The sequence below is a fragment of the Oryx dammah genome, unplaced genomic scaffold (assembly GCF_014754425.2).
Source record: "Oryx dammah isolate SB20612 unplaced genomic scaffold, SCBI_Odam_1.1 HiC_scaffold_18, whole genome shotgun sequence".
Lineage (NCBI taxonomy): Eukaryota > Metazoa > Chordata > Mammalia > Artiodactyla > Bovidae > Oryx > Oryx dammah.
In genome coordinates, this window is record NW_024070202.1 from 104,287,324 (window position 1) to 104,307,858 (window position 20,535).

The window sequence follows — 20,535 nt, forward strand, 5'->3', positions numbered from 1 at the left end:
ATTGAACCCAGGCCCCATGCATTAGGAGCTCAGAGCATTAGCCACTGGACCACCAGGGAAGTCCCTGAGGAATACTGCTTTAAAGCAATGATTCTTAACCTTGGCTGCACAGTGAAAGTGAAGTTGCTCAGTCGTGTCCGACTCTTTGCGACCCCATGGACTATAGCCTACCAGGCTTCTCTGTCCATGGGATTTTCCAGGCAAGAATACTGGCGTGGGTTACCATTTCCTTCTCCAGGGGATCTTCCCAACCCAGGGATCGAACATGGGTCTCCTGCATTGGTTGCAGGCGCTTTAACCTCTGAGCCATAGAGCCATTTAAGGAGCTTCTCAAAAATACTGTGATGAAGTCATTGCTCCCTTCCCACCCTCCATGCTGATTGAATTGGCCTGGAGTGGAACCAGGTACAGGGTTCTTCTAACCTCCTGCTGGTGACTCTAACACATAGCTGGAGCTGAGGACTACAACAGTGGTTCACGTATAAAATGGGCAAAGCGATACTTCATAGGGCGGTTCTAAGAATTAAGTGATAAAGCTTATGGAGTGAAGCATAGTACTTTCCGTGCTGTGCTGCTGTGCTCAGTTGTATCCGACTCTGCAACCCCATGGACTGTAGCCCACCAGACTTCTCTGCCCATATGATTTTCCAGGCAAGAATGCTGGAGTGAGTTGCCATTTCCTTCTCCAGGGGATCTGCCCAGGAACTGAACCCGTAACTCCCGCTTTGGCAGGTGGATTCTTTACCACTGAGACACCTGGCAAGCCCAAGCACAGTGCTTAGCAAATGCTAAAACACTGGACAAATGGTAGTTATTGTTGTGGTAATCCTCAGACTTAGCAGATCTGTGCTACGCCATCATGTCACAAAAGGTACAGGCTTTGGAGTCAGGTGGCTTGGACTTAACCCTCAGTCTTAAGACATTTGGAGCTGTGTGATTTTTGGCAAAAGACCTACGCCTCAGTTTCTGCATCTGTAAAAGGGGGGATACTTATGATATGGGAATTAAATAAGATTAGGCTTACAAAGCACAAGCCCTGGCATCTGGTAAGTGCTCTGAAACACTGACATTACTTGCAATCATGGTTGTCACTGCTTGTAAAGTTCCTGATGATTCAAACCACATTGGTCTCTCAAAATGTTTCAAGTTCAGCATACATTTTTTATTGGTTTTCTGGTTATCTCCACATCCAGGCCTTTACTGTTCATTTCCTTGTTTTATCTAAGTCTTCTTGAATGTATTGCTGTTTGTTTTGGTGATTTTATCTTATATGTAATTTTAAATATATATAAAATATATATTTTATATAAATGTGTATATTTTAATATATTTAAATGTATATAATTTTTTTTTTAAGAAATGCTTCCTTTTGAACTTATTGAGTCCTTAAGAAGGACCATGAAGTCAGGATTGGCAGGTTGAAAGACATTTCCCTTTGCCTTTTGCTCTTGAAGTTTGTTCCTGTCTCTCCTTCTCTAAACTTTGAGACTTAAAAGCTTTGGGAGAAGTGTGTGAGGAAAGAGGGGAAAGGTGAAAAGGGTGGAATTTTATTTTTTTAAACTTTTAATTTTATATTGGAGTATAGCCGATAAACAATGTTGTGATAGTTTCAAGGGGACAGAAAAGGGACTCAGCCATACAGACACATGTATCCATTCGAGGGTGGAATTTTAAATTCTGACTTTCTTGTGGGAGGGGCTTCATAATAAAAGCATTATGATGTATGTGTATGTTTTTTTTTAATAAGTTACTGGAACCCATGATTACAAACAGTAAAATGCATCTCACACCTTCTTCCTGAACCTACCATGCTGCTTATAAATGTAGAGAACTCATATTTTTAGCAGGTATTTATCAACATTATCTTGGAAAAATCTGCTAGTAAGACAGAAGCAATTCTTATTAGTCATACAAATAGCTGTCTGTAAAAGTATTTGATTAATCTTTTATAGTACACCTAGTCCTTTTCACAAATGTTTTCATTAATCCCATGAAGTACTATCATGATTTTACAGAGGCAGAAAGTCTCGGAGGTTGTAAGGGACTTAATGTCTCCTAGCTGGTGAGTAGAACTATGTCACAAACCCATGAGTTTTGAATCATGGGTTTGAGAAACCCAGTCTCTTTTTACTAAGCCATTCAAGGGTGAAATCCAAACAAATAGTTTTGGTTGTGACCAGAGAAATTAAACCACCTGGCTAGCCAAAACCCAAAAAGGTATTTTTTCTAGTTGCAGTTATTTCTTAACTGCTGGTTGCTGGTGTCCTGAAATGTGTCAATTCCCTGGACTTAAGAATTGACAAGAATAGATTCTTCCCTCTCATCTTTTACTTTCTGTCTGGTCCACCGTTCAGTACAGATTGTTTTGAGCTGCACAGCGTTTCCTTATCAGTTGGTTTTAGGGTGCAGCTCATGTACAAATGCATTTTACCCTTAGTTTCTCATTTTCATCATGGAGCAGTGCCATGCTAATCTGCTGAGTTGTCTACAGCTTTCCTGTCAAACAGTGGCTCTTTGGAAGCTCAGGGACCATCAGCGCACCAACACACCGATCCTTGGCTTGTTTTCTGACTCAGGGGAGCTGTTGACATCTAATGCAGTCACTCTATTTTTTGTATAAAAGATTAAAATTATTGGTCTTTTGGGGGAATTTGATGCATCATTGGTGTATTACAACTGACCCGTTAGTCTTGTAGCTTCATCATTAACCGGTACGTTTTCATGACACTGCTGAGATCTCAGTTGTTTCTGCAGAGGTTCAAGGGAAAGGCCTTTTGAGAAGTTTGCCAGTTCTTTCTGTATATCTATAAAAGCTTTATTCACTGTTAACTTTTTCATCATTCATAATGTTTATCTTCTTAAGATTAGTGGTAACTGGTTTTGCTTTATTTTTAACCTTAAAGCTTTTTTGACTGGCTATGTGGAATACACTCCTGGACTTCTGCCCTCTTAGTTTGTTCTTGGCCATTGTCTCTCACCAGGCCTCCGACACCCTCCTGTAGCCTCTCAGGTTCCAGGTGACACCATCTGCACGCACGAGACCCGGAAGTTCCGGGATGAGAGGGCCTGTCAAAGGGCCTCCTCAGAGCGGCACTGCAGTCACTCTCTTTAAAGTATCAAGCTAATGCTCCTAAGTTCCTCTTACAGTCTTTCCCTGAAAAGGTGGCAATGGCGTGATTCAGAACATCTGTTTAGCTACACTGGGTTCAGGCTGCAAGCCTGTTTCTCAGCCCAGCATCCTGGAGCCCATCTACTCAGCAGGCTCCTCTGCACTGGCCAAGAGTGACAGTCTATCTGCACTTTCCTGAGCGAGTCCCCAGGATCTGGCCAATACTTTACGACACACGCCTGTTCATTCCCAGATCCTAGTGACCAAGGCTATTCGTCTGTTCTCTACAATCAGCGTGGGTCAGGTGCTCAGGAAAAGTTCTAACTGAATGGATTCTCAGCTTTCTGTTGAAATTCATGTCTATCAGATGGAATTATCCATTTTTAGGTATTTCTTATTTTTATCAACTGTAATATAGGCCCTAGCCATACCATCTGGATAAGTATCTCTAAAAATACCATTTATCTAAACATATGGAGCAAGATTCCTACTAGTTCAGGAATTATTCACAGGGCAGTTACTGCCAATACTGCCAGTGTTGCAGGGAAAGAAAATTACAGCTAGAGCAGTGGCTGTTGGTGCCTTGCCAGTAGGGAACAGGGGTTAAAGGTGCTTTATTTTCCACAATAATTTGCATATAGTTAGCGCTTCTGTACTGTACACTTAAACAGTCAGGATGGTAACTTTTATGATTTTGCCACAGTAAAAATAAAGTATTAAAAAAATTTCCTAGACAGTGCTGCTACTGCTAAGTCACTTCAGTTGTGTCCGACTCTGTGCAATCCCATAGACGGTAGACCACCAGGCTCCCCCGTCCCTGGGATTCTCCAGGCAAGAACACTGGAGTGGGTTGCCATTTCCTTCTCCAAGACAGTGCTAGAGGGGGAAAAAGAAATCAGAGAAGCTCTTGCATCTCACTGGAAACTCAGTGCTAGAATACAATAATAAATTAATCTGATTAAGTTAACTATGTACAAGTTAATCTGGCTAAATCCAAGCTTTTTCAAAGAACTTGCAAAACCCTTCATCGTCTGGCTTTTGTTTCATTATACCTAAAGTCATACTAGTTAGTGTTTTTTCAGTTCCTCAAACTGGACCATTTCCTTTTATCTTTGGGCTTTACCAATGGATGTTCTCTATGCCTCTAACGCTTTCACCATTTTTATTCTGCCCCACCCTAATTTATTCTTCAGAGCTCTTTAGGGAGGCCTTCTTTAAACTACCTAACAAAGTTTTGGCCTCTTGGTATCCCTCTGGATCAATCCATCGATCCATCCACATTCTCACAGAAGTCTGGATTTTTCCTTTGTAGCATATAATACAATTGTATTTGTGTAACTGTGTAATATCAGTCTCTCGCATAGGACTGAAAGTTCCATGAGGTAGGGACTGTTTCCTGCAAAGCACTGTATTACCAGGGCTCTGGCAGCTTGTATAAAGCAGGTATTCAGTACTCTCCTACCAGGCACAGCCTTTTATCCCACAATACCTTACAGATATTCTCAAAGGAGTAGGCGGAGAGGAACATAAAGTTTGTGAGCTTGGTGGTGGAGACAGTGGTTGAACAGCCAGAGAGATCAAAGAGTTTAGGGGTGGTTTAGGTGGGGAGGCAAGAAGAGAGTTATGAGGACGTTCATTTAATGAGTCTCCCCTCCACTCCCCCAACACCCCATCCCCTCCCAAACCAGTCATTCAACAATAAATAGTCATGCATTCCATTTCTTTGGGGAATAAGGTAAACCTCAGATTATAGAACCAAGGCAGATAATTTTGCAGAATTACAATGAAACCAGTCACAATTCAACTGGGTTAGATTTCAACGCGGAGATGATGGTGTTTCTCCAAACAGTCTTCAACCTGGGAAGCTGACACTCCTCCAGGATGTGGACAGACCGTAAATACACTTCCTCCTACTTTGAGCTGCTGAGAGAGAAGTCCTCCCCTGATGGACCAGCACTATTTCTTTTTCGCTGCTCTTTTCCCTTCTCCTTTCCTTGGCTTCTGCTTTCCACGAAGCTTCTTTAGACGCAGCTGCTCATCCTTGAAGTCCTGATGTTCGTCTCTGAAAGGTGAAAGAAAAAAATAATTAGCCAGTATTTTTACCAGACTGGAAAAGTTCACCTGTTTAGAGTGTTCCCTCATGTGGTTCTGGTTATCAAACTCTTGACTTCTACAGCTTAGTGAACAGAAAGGACATGGAGCCCCTAATGTACAGACAGGCTGCGTTCCCAGCGTTCATTTCTAAGTCAGTTTCCCCTCACAGAAGCGAGGTCAAGAACAGCAGTTAATTGCCAAGCCCATCCATGTAAACCGATATTAACTAGGATTCAACACTAATAATTGCCCCAGGTTTCCCTGTAACACCAAGACTACACACTGATGGGGGCAGAAAGTGGGTATAAGCTTCAGTAGCTACATGAGACCCTGGGAAGCCCAGGGATCAGCACCTAAGGGGACAGGTGTGGAGGAAGCTGCCTGGGTGACAGTGGGTGAGTCACACAGAAGGCTGCTGGGGAGTCTCCAGCAGAAGGAAGCTGGGTCAGCAGAGAGAAACTCTACAGACAGGTCCTTGAGGAATCAAGGCGGCCAGGGCTGCTTGTACATATGAACAGGGTGTAAGCTGAAGACTGACTGTACTCTATAAAAATGTCTGCATTTTATAATCAAACATGGTCATTCCTCAGTATCCTTGGGGAACTGGCCTAGGACACCCCCCCACCAATAGATACTAAAATCCACTGGTGCTCAAGTCCCTTCTATGGCATAGCATATAATCTATACACATCCTCCTGTGTACTTTAAATCATCTACTTATAATACTTAATAAAATAAATGGAAATGTTACATATAGAGAGTTGCCAGTGCACGGCAAATTCAAGGTTTGTTTCTTGGGACTTTCTGGAATTTTTTTTTTTTTTTTTAATATTTTCAATCTCTGGTTGGCTGAATCTACAGATAGCTAACCTGTGGATAAGGAGGGCCTAAAAGAGTATCGTGTTTCAATACGTAAGCTCTGGAACCCATGTGACCCTGGGTTCAAGCCACAGCTGCACCACCTAGTAGCTGTGTGACCTTGGGTGAGGATCCTTCCCTCTCTGCACCGCTGGTCTCCTCACCTGGACGAGTGTGGATAGTGGTAAACTAATTAAATGTAAGAGAGTGGTTTCCTGGGCCCAATTTTCAACTCCTGATGCTGTTTTTTTTTTTAGGGTTTCCCTGGTAGCTCCAATGCAGGAGACCCTGGTTTGATTCCCTGGGTCAGGAAGATCCCCTGGAGGAGGGCATGGCAACCCAATCCAGTATTCTTGCCTGGAGAATCCCCATGGACAGAGGAGCCTGGTGGGCTGCAGTCCACAGGTCAGAGTCCAACATGACTGAGCGACTAAGGACACACAGCACAGCTGCTTTTTCATTTTTTTTATCCTTTAACTTTTGGCTGTGCCGTGTGACTTGTGGCATCTTAGTTCCCCAGTCAGAGACTGAACCTGGGCCCTTGGAAGAGAAAGCTCAGTCTTAACTGCTGGACCACCAAGGAGTTCCCCCAGGTTGCTTTAAAAAATAGATAGGTTTTATAGGGTTGGATGTTTCATTCCATGAACATGATAGCTACCACAGACCTCTCTAGGATTAGCTATGCGCTGTGCTTCGCTTAGTCGCTCAGTTGTGTTCAACACTTTGCGATCTGATGGACTGTAGCCCGCCAGGCTCCTCTGTCCATGGGATTCTCCAGGCAAGAATGCTGGAGTGGGCTGCCATGTCCTCCTCAGGATTAGCTATGACTGCCCCCAAGTAAGTCACTCTCAAAAAAGCAGCCAGAGTAATTCTTCTGACAGCCTGGCAAATCGCTCTCTGCTTTCTCAGCCCCCTTCACAACCTGCCTCCTGTTCCACGGTTTTCCCGTCAGCCTGTGAGGTTCCTGGAACAGATGAGGCGTATTCCTCAAGGTCTTTGCTCTGCTTTGGCCTCTGCCTTTAAGTTCTTCCTTGGGTCCCCCCTGGCTCACTCTCCACCCTCAAGTCTCTGTGGAAACCTCGTCTTCTCAGTGAGGCTACCCTGACTGTTCTGTTTGATACTGTGACCTGTCCTCGCCCTTCCCACTGAGGGCCCAGTCAGCACTCTTGATCCTGCTCAGCTGGCTCTACTATTTTTTCCCCCTGCATCACATACAACTTTGTAACATACCACATGATTTACTTATTTAGTATGTTTTTCCCTCTCTTATTCCCTCCCGTCAATCATTTCTGACAACCCCCCAGCCAGAAAGAAAATTCCACAGGCAGGGGTCTTTGTGGATGAATCGCCCAAGCACCTGCTTGATGGAATGAGTCACTGTTTTTGAGACCCTGACTCCCTCTCCATTTTGTAGGTCTTTGTAAGATTTTTTTTTTTATTGAAGTCTGTCTGCTTTCATCCTGCCTGACTCCCCAGGAGGCCTTGCGTTAGAGGCACCATTTACTGTAACTAGTGACTACATACATGAAAATAATTGTGGTTCTCCATGGATAACTAAAGCTAAGTGTTTTTCCTCTGTCCCCAAAGGTAGTTGAGGCTTTATTTTTCAAACAAATGGGGAGCAGCAGCAAAAAAGTAAAATAACTGAAGGTAATTTTGATATGGGTTATGGTTTTCCACTCAGGACACGTGCCTTTCAATATTTTATTTGGGGTAAGAATAAAATTAATTTTTATTTTTTGAGCCAAGACTTTAGGGAGATAATCCCAAAAGCAATTCCAGAAATTCAAAATACATCATGGATTATCATCTCTAGTGATATATTAACTAAGAAAATCTATTTTGTTCATAGAACTTTTCCCTTGTGCCCATCTTAAATACCTGCATATGGAAGGTACTTAAAAAAAAAAAATCTGTTGGGTAAATGAATGTACCAATCTCTAGTAATTTGGAATGAACTGCTAATCTTATTATATTAGAGTGAACAGTCCCAAATTAATTTTTGTAACATCGCCTTAAGACAATTAAAACATATTAAATTTAAAAAAAAGTAGGCATTTGACTTGATACAATTATGTACCGTTTAAATTCTTGTATAATGAGCATGTATTCGTTTGGTAATTAAGACATTTTTTAAAAGAAAAACGATCACAGGGGAATTTGATCTTTCTTCTTTTCAGAGCAGCATATCATCTTAAGCGCCCACTTCCTACACATGCACAAACATACAAATGCATGGTGGAAAGAGCCCACTACTCTTACTATTACATATTATCCTATTATAATATCAATTACCTATTACCCGTAAAGGTAAACTTCAGCTTTAGTATACCAAAAAGGGTACCAATTAAAAATGCCCAAAGAGGGTGAAAGGAAATAAGAAATCCAACAAAACTGCCATCAGGAAAGAAACGAGGCTCCCCCTCACCAATTAGGAAGCAGGTCGGCTGCGCCCTTTTCATCTGACCAACGGGATCTGCTCAGTGTGTGGACCTGTTTCCTCTGCATCCATTGAGTGCTTAGATTAACGACTAATTCAAGGTCTCTCTATAGCTCAGTGTCTAGTCAATGTCAGTCACATCTTAGACATAATTAAGGTATGTCTTCTAGGAAGTACGTGTTTCCTTTTTTTTCTTAGTATACTCATTATGGACATTTGGAAAGCTTTCCCCTCCAACAGCTGTACCTTTTGAACTACCTGGGCACTATTATAAGAATAAAAAAACTATGAAAGTAGAAAGGCTAATTTTTTCCCTTTCTGATCTATTAAACAAACCTCCTATAGGTTACTCTTTGTGGGTTTTTTTTTTTGTCATTACCTGTAGAGGCCAAGAAAACGTAGTATCCCCATGAGTGCAAAGTAAGTGTTGTGATTTGGATACCAGTCATAAGTCTCCTTCCTCTTGGCCAAAGGCTGCTCACTGAACAGCTTCACCACTTTCATGGATTTGGAATCAGTAGGCCTGGCAACCTCACCGAATAGCCGGGCACTCAGACGACTCATGCGCAAGGCATATTCTGAAAGTGAAGACATTTCTTGAGCAGCAAGGAATAAGAGGCCCTATAGAAAAATGAGAACACAAATGGTTCATGTTAAGAAATTCCCAGATTATCTAAGGAATGCTTTACAAAGTGAAAACACAGAGAGCCACCCATGACTTAGTTCACATTGGCAGGACATGCCTTGGGGGTGAGAGATCTCCACAGTCCGAGTGGATGCGCAGCTCCTTTGCGCGCTTTCTGCTTGCATCTTTTACGCTTGGCGTTCACATGATTATTCCTGTGCTGTAATGCCCTTTTTACAATGAACGATTTTGTGATTTAATAGGTTATTTACTGATAGTCAGCTTACCTATTTGTAGGCTAGATGAGGACAGGGAAACAAGTTATCCAGCCACAGCATCTGTTATTATACCTTCAGAAAACACCGACCTCAGCACTCTGCAGAATAAACATGCTGACTGCTTGCCATCTAAAGGTTTAATCATGGTGGAGAAATAATTATGCTGTTGTCTTTATTATCAGCCCTTTGAACACTGTTCTCCTCAAGGGCTCCAGATGGCTCTGAGAATGGCTAATGAGTTATGAGGTCATTTAGCCTCTAGGTTGCTGGATTGGATTCTGCCTAGAGACGGAGACCCAGTTGGGGAAAACAGAGATAATAGTCTTATAGGAATTGACTCGACAGCTCAAAAGATTCATTTTATTCCTGAATAAAAGGCATTTATGAGTTGTGATGTGACGTGTCTTATCTTCCATCTTATATATTGTTTTAATGAAAACTTGATAAATTCGTATTAGCTGAAAACAGAAACTTTTTCTTTGGAGGCATAAAATGGTGAAATAGTGTAAGAATGATATCTGCAACATGCAGAAATTACAGGTAATATATAGTGAAGATTATATAAGTGATACATTAAAAATCAAGACTGTTCATAAGTACTATACCAATATTTTTTAACTATAAATGGAATATTACCTTTAAAAATTGTGCATCACTATATGGAGAAGGCGATGGCACCCCACTCCAGCCAGTACTCTTGCCTGGAAAATCCCATGGACGGAGGAGCCTGGTAGGCTGCAGTCCATGGGGTAGCTAAGAGTCGGACACGACTGAGCGACTTCACTTTCACTTTCATGCACTGGAGAAGGAAATGGCAACCCACTCCAGTGTTCTTGCCTGGAGAATCCCAGGGATGGGGGAGCCTGGTGGCTGCCGTCTATGGGGTTGCACAGAGTCGGACACGACTGAAGCGACTTAGCAGCAGCAGCATAGGGTATATATGTAACATATAATATTGTACATCAGCTATAATTCAATTACAAAAGCAGTAGAGAGTTTCTTATATTAGAAAAAAGAATGATGCTGGTGGACTAACTCTCATTCCATTTTAGTTCGAATGTAAGGGTAACTGTCAGCAGAATATACTAATTTACATAAACTTTTGTAGTGACATGAGAGTTTTGTTGACCAAGACAGTATCTTGGGGGACAGTTCATCTAGGATGAAAAGGAGCTGACCTCTGAATAGAAAAAAAGGCATCAACTTATCTTGAAAAACCAATGGAAGAAATATATTAAAAAAAACTCTCCTAAACAGGAATGCTGACAAGTAAATTTCAAAATTCCTCTGGCAATTTAAATACCCAGTATTTAAAGAACTTTTCATGTCCATTCCAAGATCCACTGAAAGAGCCTAAAGGATGACCTGCAACCAATTTCAGGTCAATCTCTAACCAGTTACCTTCTGAAAACCAACCAAGCAATCTTGGGCCAACAGTGCCACCTGAAGGCCAGCAATGGGAGAACGGTCAGGTCCACGGTCTCCCAGCCCATCTCCCCTCCAAGCTGGGATGTGTGCAAGCCTTACTCCTTTCAGCACTCTGTTTCAGGATTCCCTTCTTTCCCAACTCTTGCTCCACTGTGGATGGGGATGGATTGGGGTTGTTAGGGCTAGGTTTATAATTTCATCAATGAGAAAAAGTCACTAACAGTTTAACATATAAAGAGAATATAATAACGCATCAGGTTTTGCACATTACCAGAAGTTGCGTTCAGAAACTACAAAAAGTTTCTTTGCATGCATTATCTTTCTCTTCCCTCCACCCTTCGGTTCAGTTCAGTCACTTAGTCGTGTCTGACTCTTTGCGATCCCATGAACTGCAGCATGCCAGGCCTCCCTGTCCATCACCAACTCCCGGAGTTCAACCAAAATTGGGTGAACAATTACCTATTATCTCTAAATATGAGTTTCCCTTTCGGAAAACAAAGCTTGCAGGACTGTGTGAGAAATAAGACAGTGACACTGAATAAATGGCAAAATAAAAAAAGCAAAAACCTAAACGTGCTTGGTATTCATACATTCTATATACAGACACATTTGTTTGTTCCTTGTCCTCATTTAACCATGCACAAAAGGAGATGCATACCCCATGCAGCTGAACCTGTGCCTCCCTGGAATGGTATCCTCACTTACAAACACTGACACCCAGGGAAACACAGGGGAGGGGCCCACAGCTTGGCAGTAAGGAGGAAGGGACTCACCAGGATTGTGGTCACTGAAAGCAACACAGGATGCTAAGTCATCTCCATGCCAGCCTTGGAAGGCAGCAAAGTGCTGGGACATGGCTCATGGATAACAAGGTCTCATTAGAATCCAACGGAGGGCTTCCCTAGTAGTCCAGTGGTTAAGAATCTGCATGCCAATGCAGGGGACATGGGTTTGATCTCTGGTCTGGGAAGATTCCATGTGCCATGGGGCAACTAAGCCCGTGTGCTGCAACTGGTGATCCCGTGCACTAGAGCCTATGCTCTGCATCAGGAGAAGCCGCTGCAGTGAGAAGCCCGAGCACTGCTACTAGAGAAAAGTCCACATGCAGCGATGAAGAACCAGTGCAGCAATACATAAGTAAATAAATAGAAAAATTTGTTAAAAAAAAAAAAAAAAAGAAGAATCTATGGAAATGGTCATATCACAAACTTAGAACTTTTCTGATGGAGAAAGAGAATAAGCCTCTCCAAACCTGAAACATTTACTAGAAACAAAGAAGCACTTGCTAAATAGAAGCAAACAAAATGGCTGTAACAATTACCAGTTACTGCTTTGTAGCCTCTGACAGAGCACAGACCTATATGCTCCTGATGAAGGATGGCATGCTGCTGCTGCTGCTGCTATGTCTCTTCGAAGAATGGCAGAGGTGCTAGGTAATCCTTTCTTTCACACAGATTAAAACAGCTCAAAAGTTATGCTGTCCCTAAACACTGGTCCTGAGACTGGCAAACTGCCACTCTTTACTAGCTTTGATTTTTTTTTTTTTTAAAGATTGGGAAAGCCTTACCTAGGACTTTTCAGGATCCTCGTATGTCCCTTTACGGAAACTTTCAACTTTATCTTAAAAACAAACAAAAAAAACATGATTACTGTGTGAAAGACATTAAGGTAAAAGGCAAGTAAATTAGATTTTTATCCACACAAGGCCACTTAAAATATCAAATTTTCTTTAAATGTGAACTAAATAAAACGGTATCATGAAGAAAAATTACCTGGACTGAAAATGCTAAGTAAAAACGAATTATTGAAATGTGCTGGCTGGAGCAAGATGGGAGAAAATGTCCATATTTTTGCTTTAGCATATAAGGGCAAGTTTCTGTATCTTTCTGATAGGTCTGATGCAGTAAAAAGGTCAGGTTTGTACAGTAACTGACTTTGGATTATGTTTGCCTTTTTTCTTTGAAAAGTGTGGATGATGGTCAAGAGTTCTTAATCTGGTTATCCCTCAGTGTGGTGAATCTCGGGGAGCTGTATTTAGAAGCATATGCTAAAAGGTGTGTGTGTGTAAATTCTGCTGCGGAGGCAGGCTTCTCAAAAACCACTGGTTAGTGGACAGTGCCAGCTTTGGAGTACAAAAGCTGGCTGGAATTTTGCCTTTCTACTTTAATGGTCATATCGTGTTTGTAGCAGTATGTATTCTTTGCCTTCCTTTTCTCATCTACTACAGGACAGTTATACTATCTCACTGCCTTGCCAGGGTGACAGGCAGAAGTCATCAGGCAAGGAAGTCGCACACTGGGCACGCGTGTTTCACACACACACAAAGCCAACTAGACACAATGCTTTACTATTTTTAAAGCTTGGTGCTAATTATTTTCCTGGGTCTCAGAGACACGAACGGCTCTGAATGAAGGTCAAGCTTTACTCATTTCAACAAGAACATACCCAACCCCCTCCAACTGCCTGGATCACACCTCTCTCCTGTGATGGAAGCAACAATGTCAAGCTGGGCTTTTCTCTAATATATTTAAGCTGATACAACTTATCTGCATTACCCCCGACTTCCACACACCTAAGGCCGACTGATGAGCATAGAAACCGAGACTTGAATGCTGCCTGATCAGAGTAATTGGGCCGGAGAGGAAACTACGCTAGGGCCCTTCGTTTGGTAAATTCACCACGTTAAGCAGGAGAAGGCCAAGTTGTTTGGGTGATACCTGTGAAATCTCCGAGCTGGTTAATGAAATTGACTCGTCCTATTCTTGACGACTCTACAAGGTTGGAGACCCCCTTTCGGTCTCTAAGGCCATCGCCCACAATTCACTACAGAGCCCCCCTAAAAGTCACGTAGGGCCTTACCTACTTGTGACCTTCTCTCCTGTAATCCCTTTCCCCGGAAGGCCAGCCCCCAGCCCGCACCCAAGTGCCCGCCGGAGACTTCAGCGGAGAGCAGTAGAGAAACGGAAGCGTGGTGGCTAGAGAGGAGTCTTAGGGAAAGACGCGGAACTCTTAATATCGTACCTGACGCCTGCGCAGTGAGAACAGCGCCTCCAGGTGCGCGGAGGACTGACGGGGATGCAGGTTCAGGTGCGAGAGGCCTGGTTTTCATGGACTGTCCTGCAGGGTTCGCTAATTGTATTTTGTTGGAAATGGCTCTAGCGCGGACCTCCCAACCTCTGAAGTAGTGTTTATACGTGTTCCTTGTTGGGGAGAATGAAATGCGTTTGTTTTTTCTTTTCCTCCTTCCGCTTTCTTTCTGTGTGTTTTCTCTCTCTTTTCATCTAGCTTAGGCCTTGACGTGCTCCAAGCGCATTGCCTGACTTTAGGGGCTGAGGAATCTTCTGACTCACCAGGAGTGCCATTCCCCTCCCTCCGGGAGGCTGTTATTGATTGATACCCCTTTGCTGGGTTAGGGGCGCTGTTTGGAGCACTCTCTCTTTCCACCCACTGTGTTGGAAGCTTCTTCAGAGAGTAGACAGGATATCTCTCTGACTCCTCAGTGGTTATCTAGACCCTCTTGGCAGTATTTCACTCCTTAAGAGATCTGCTCTCAAGCAAGCCACATAGGCATTGAATTGAAGCATTTGTTCTATGTTTGATAGTTCAACTGAAAACACCACTTATTTTCTGAGCCTTATTCAGGGGCTGTCATAAATATTCTAAAAATGTACCCTGGAAAAATGCAAATCAACAGCTTGCTATATACCTAGACACCCTCTTCCCTTCTACAGAACTTTCTATTATTAACTTAGGCTTTGACATCTTATCAATATGTGCTTTAGAGTTTATTTCTATCAAGTTAAGTTTTGACATGTTATCAACCTATGATAACAAGTAGCCTTGTTAACTTGGGTCTGGCTTAAGAAGTTGTCACAGGGTGTAATGAATATAGCATGTATCAGTTCAGTTCAGTTGCTCAGTCGTGTCTGACTCTTTGCGACCCCATGAATCGCAGCATGCCAGGCCTCCCTGTTCATCACCATCTCCCAGAGTTCACTCAGACTCACGTCCATCGAGTCCGTGATGCCATCCAGCCATCTCATCCTCTGTCGTCCCCTTCTCCTCCTGCCCCCAATCCCTCCCAGCATCAGAGTCTTTTCCAATGAGTCAACTCTTCGCATGAGGTGGCCAAAGTACTGGAGTTTCAGCTTTAGCATCATTCCTTCCAAAGAAATCCCAGGGTTGATCTCCTTCAGAATGGACTGGTTGGATCTGCTTGCAGTCCAAGGGACTCTCAAGAGTCTTCTCCAGCACCACAGTTCAAAAGCATCAATTCTTCGGCGCTCAGCCTTCTTCACAGTCCAACTCTCACATCCATACATGACCACAGGAAAAACCATAGCCTTGACTAGACAGACCTTAGTCAGCAAAGTAACGTTTCTGCTTTTGAATATGCTGTCTAGGTTGGTCATAACTTTTCTTCCAAGGAGTAAGTGTCTTTTAATTTTATGACTGCAGTCACCATCTGCAGTGATTCTGGAGCCCAAAAAAATAAAGTCTGACACCGTTTCCACTGTTTCCCTGTCTATTTCCCATGAAATGATGGGACTGGATGCCATGATCTTCGTTTTCTGAATGTTGAGCTTTAGGCCAACTTTTCGCTCTCCTCTTTCACTTTCATCAAGAGGCTTTTGAGTTCCTCTTCACTTTCTGCCATAAGGGTGGTGTCATCTGCATATCTGAGGTTATTGATATTTCTCCCAGCAATCTTGATTCCAGCTTGTGCTTCTTGCAGCCCAGCGTTTCTCATGATGTATTCTGCATAGAAGTTAAATAAGCAGAGTGACAATATACAGCCTTGACGTACTCCTTTTCCTATTTGGAACCAGTCTGTTGTTCCACGTCCAGTTCTAACTGTTGCTTCCTGACCTGCATACAGATTTCTCAAGAGGCAGGTCATGTGGTCTGGTATTCCCATCTCTTTCAGAATTTTCCACAGTTTATTGTGATCCACACAATCAAAGGCTTTGGCATAGTCAATAAAGCAGAAAGAGATGTTTTTCTGGAACTCTCTTGCTTTTTTGATGATCCAGCAGATGTTGGCAATTTGATCTCTGGTTCCTCTGCCTTTTCTAAAACCAGCTTGATCATCAGGGAGTTCACGGTTCATGTATGCTGAAGCCTGGCTTGGAGAATTTTGAGCATTACTTTACTAGCATGTGAGATGAGTGCAATTGTGCGGTAGTTTGAGCATTCTTTGGCATTGCCTTTCTTTGGGATTGGAATGAAAACTGACCTTTTCCAGTCCTGTGACCACTGCTGAGTTTTCCAAATTTGCTGGCATATTGAGTGCAGCACTTTCACAGCATCATCTTTCAGGATTTGAAACAGCTCAACTGGAATTCCATCATCTCCACTAGCTTTGTTCAAGTGATGCTTTCTAAGGCCCACTTGACTTCACATTCCAAGATGTCTGGTTCTAGATTAGTGATCACATCATCATGACTATCTGGGTCGTGAAGATCTTTTTTGTACAGTTCTTCTGTGTATTCTTGCCACCTGTTCTTAATATATTCTGCTTCTGTTAGGTCCATACCATTTCTGTCCTTTATCGAGCCCATCTTTGCATGAAATGTTCCCTTGGTATCTCTAATTTTCTTGAAGAGATCTCTAGTCTTTCCCATTCTGTTGTTTTCCTCTATTTCTTTGCATTGATCACTGAAGAAGGCTTTCTTATCTCTTCTTGCTATTCTTTGGAACTCTGCATTTAGATGCCTATATCTTTCCTTTTCTCCTTTGCTTTTCGCCTCTCTTCTCTCAACAGCTATTTGTAAGGCCTCTCCAGACAACCATTTTGCTTTTTTGCATTTCTTTTCCATGGGGATGGTCTTGATCCCTGTCTCCTGCACAATGTCACAAACCTCTGTCCATAGTTCATCAGGCACTCTATCTATTAGATCTAGTCCCTTAAATCTATTTCTCACTTCCACTGTATAATCATAAGGGATTTGATTTAGGTCATACCTGAATGGTCTAGCGATTTTCCCTACTTTCTTCAATTTGAGTCTGAATTTGGCAATAAGGATTTCATGATCTGAGCCACAGTCAGCTCCTGGTCTTGTTTTATGTTGACTGTATATAGCTTCTCCATCTTTGGCTGCATAGAATATAATCGATCTGATTTCAGTGTTGACCATCTGGTGATGTCCATGTGCAGAGTCTTCTCCTGTGTTTTTGGAAGAGGGTGTTTGCTATGACCAGTGCATTTTCTTGGCAAAACTCTATTAGTCTTTGCCCTGCTTCATTCCTCATTCCAAGGCCAAATTTGCCTGTTACTCCAGGTGTTTCTTGACTTCCTACTTTTGCATTCCAGTCCCCTATAATGAAAAGGACATCTTTTTTGGGTGTTAGTTCTAAAAGGTCTTCTAGGTCTTCATAAAACTGTTCAACTTCAGCTTCTTCATCATTACTGGTTGGGGCATAGACTTGGATAACTGTGATATTGAATGGTTTGCCTTGGAGACGAACAGAGATCATTCTGTCATTTTTGAGATTGCATCCAAGTACTGCATTTCGGACTCTTTTGTTGACCATGATGGCTACTCCATTTCTTCTGAGGGATTCCTGCCCACAGTAGTAGATATAATGGTCATCTGAGTTAAATTCACCCATTCCAGTCCATTTTAGTTAGCTGATTCCTAAAATGTCGATGTTCACCCTTGCCATCTCTTGTTTGACCACTTCCAGTTTGCCTTGATTCATGGACCGTTCCTATGCAATATTGCTCTTTACAGCATCGGATCTTGCTTCTATCACCAGTCACATCCACAACTGAGTATTGTTTTTGCTTTGGCTCCATCCCTTCGTTTTTTCTGTAGTTATTTCTCCTCTGATCTCCAGTAGCATATTGGGCACCTACTGACCTGGGGAGTTCCTCTTTTGGTATCCTATCATATTGTTTTCATGCTGTTCATGGGGTTCTCAGGGCAAGAATACTGAAGTGGCTTGCCATTCCCTTCTCCAGTGGATGTATCAACAAATAAAAGATATGAAAATTTGGCAGCAAGTATTGGCTCAACAAATGAAACCTTTAATCAGTCCTATTCTAATGATTTTGACTCCTTGGAAGCCCCTACATTCCTAGGATGTTTTAAACTTCCTGTGCCTCCTGTGGTCAGGAGGCCTCAAACAATCACATGCGCAGCTGTACGAGTCCTGCAGGCAGGCTAGAAAGCCATCAGAGGGGTTTTTGGATTGAAACACTCGTATTAGGCCCAGGAGATTCATTATCTAAAAGCTCTAATTTTTTCCAGAAAAAGGTGGTGGGGGGACAGCCCCCTGTTAATGACAGAAGAGTAGGTGGAAAGCATAACACAGTAAAGCAGGCAGACTCTGGTCTTGGTGGGTGGATGCTCAGGAATTTCCAGGGGGAACCTCTGAAGCCTGATTACCTCCGTGTGTTTTGTCAGGCTTCCTTCCGCATGACCTTGTCATGGGTGGGATTCCTCATGCTGGCCCCTGGCACCCTCCAGTATGACAAGCAAAGATATTCAAGATGTTTTGGGAGAAGCTTCCCCCCCCCCCGATCATTATCCGTATTTATTAAAAGCTTTTAGTTTTGTATTGAGGTATAACTTATTAACAGTGTTTTGTGGAAGTTTCAGCTGAACAGTGAAGGAACTCAGCCATCCATATACATGTATCCATTCTCCCCCCAGCTCCCCTTCCCATCCATGCTGCCATATAACATTGAGTCCATGTGCTATACCTTAAGTCCTTGCTGGTTGTCCATTTTGAACATAACAGTGTGTACATCACCTTCCCAAACTCCCTAACTATCCCTTTCCCCCGGCAACCCGTAAGTTCATTTTCTAAGTCTATGAGTCTCTTTCTATTTTGTAAGTTAAGTTCCTTTGTATAATTTCTTTTTAGGTTCCACATATAGGGGATATCATGCGATATTTCTCCTTCTTTGTCTGACTTTCTTCACTCAGTATGACACTCTCTAGGGCCATCCTTGTTGCGGCAAATGACATTATTTCATTCTTTTTAATGGCTGAGTAATATTCCATTGTATATATGTGCAACATCTTTTTCTGTTCCCCTGTTGATGGGCATTTAGGTTGCTTCTATGTCTTGGCTATTGCAGACAGTGCTGCAATGAGCATTGGGGTACATGTATTCTTTTAGATTATGTTTTTCTCTGGATATATTGCCAGGAGTGGGATTGCAGGGTCATATGGCAGCTCTATTTTTAATTTTTTTAAGGGACTTCCATACTGTTCTCCATAGTGGCTATACCATTCCTACCAACAGTATAGAAGGGTTCCCATTGGGAGAAGCTTTCTTTAATGATCAGTCAAGACAACATAAATCTTTCTTAGGCTTCTGTCTTTTCCCATCTTACATATATTCCAGATAAGGGTGAAGTAAACTCTTAGATATGGTAATTGGATATTCGTTGTGACTTTCTGAAATCAGATAGACTGTGTGAGTGTGAATGCTGGGAGTGATAGTAATTTTCCTTTAATCATCACATCTCTTTTATCTTCCGTGGTTAAGAAGTATATTGTTATTGAAGGAGAGTCTGGCGAGAGCAGAACAAAACTGGCATTGAAGAAAATATTGAACCCTCATTTTTTTTGAAAATATTGAACCCCACGTATATAAACATAAGCAAAAAAAATTTTTTTCAGCTAGTCTCAATGCTTATCTGTAGGATGTATTGTTATTTGGAAAGGAAAGCGACTTTGAACAACTGAAGGAGTGAAGGTTAGTGACACTGATTCTTTACCCAAGAATTGAACCAGGTCCCCTGCATTGCAGGTGGACTTTTTACCAGCTGAGCCACAAGGGAAGCCCAAGGATACTGGAGTGGGTAGCCTATCCCTTCTCCAGCTGATCTTCCAGACCCAGGTCTCCTGCATTGCAGACAGATTTTTTTTTTTTTTTTTTTTTTACCAACTGAGCTATCAGGGAAGCCCTCTTTTAAATAAAAAATGAATTATTTTAAGAGAGAAAAAAATTATTGATATTTTTTCACATTACATAGAATAATATGCAAAAACATCATGCATAATTTTATTTGCTTATTTTTTTGATGACCACTTTTGGTACCACCTAAAATCATTTTGTGTACACCCATCAGTGCCTTAATTTTATTTTAGATTTGGCATGTGTTGTTCAATGAAATTTAAAACATATTGTGAAAATCACAGATTGACAAATAGTTCCTGTCTCCTCTCTTTCCAAGCATAAGATTGTAGTTCATTTTATGCCAGTTCTTGGAGTTGGGTAAGGCCGTGTGGGTTATAAACAGAAGTGAAGTGTTGCCTTTATCCATATGAAACTCTCTGGAGCTCTCCTTTCCCTCTGGTACTGAAGATCATTGCTTTGTCAGCCTTGAGAGTTGTGATTATGAGGAACAGATGCTGTTCTGCCAGCCACAGTGTGCACCTAACTTAGGTTAGAAAGAAGCCTTTGTTGTTTGAAGTCGTACAATTTTGTTTTTTGTTACGGCAGCATAACATAGCCCATCCTGTCTGATACACTTATTTTATCAAATTCTGTCATGAAGTACATAAATACATCCCTGCTTAATAATTTCTGCCTCTTATTAACAATAAAATTATGTGCTAGTTGCTAGACTGATTTGTTTTTAACAGCATGTACTTTTATTCTTCATTAAATATAAGGGGAAATTTTTATTATTATTTAAAAAAGCTGCTTAGAGTATTACAGAACTTTTATGTGATTTTTACTT

The 20,535-nt window shown here is 42.0% G+C and overlaps 1 protein-coding gene and 1 pseudogene across 3 annotated transcripts; both read right to left on the reverse strand.

Annotated features, from left to right (window-relative positions):
* Positions 1–2,608: 2,608 nt before the first annotated feature.
* Positions 2,609–3,847, reverse strand: LOC120877660 (annotated as a pseudogene).
* Positions 3,848–4,732: 885 nt separating this feature from the next.
* Positions 4,733–13,798, reverse strand: MRPS33 (mitochondrial ribosomal protein S33). Of its 3 annotated transcripts, none has more exons than XM_040260008.1 (4): positions 13,692–13,782; positions 12,400–12,452; positions 8,881–9,122; positions 4,733–5,171 (listed from the first exon to the last, which is right to left on the reverse strand). In XM_040260008.1, the coding sequence occupies exons 3-4, from the start codon at positions 9,093–9,095 to the stop codon at positions 5,066–5,068; spliced, it is 321 nt and encodes a 106-aa protein (XP_040115942.1). In that variant the 5' UTR covers positions 9,096–9,122; positions 12,400–12,452; positions 13,692–13,782; the 3' UTR covers positions 4,733–5,065. The 3 variants fall into 3 exon arrangements, with proteins under 3 accessions (XP_040115942.1, XP_040115943.1, XP_040115944.1); XM_040260009.1 differs by having other exon boundaries at positions 13,550–13,708; XM_040260010.1 differs by lacking the exon at positions 12,400–12,452 and having other exon boundaries at positions 13,692–13,798.
* Between the last annotated feature and the right edge of the window lie 6,737 nt (positions 13,799–20,535).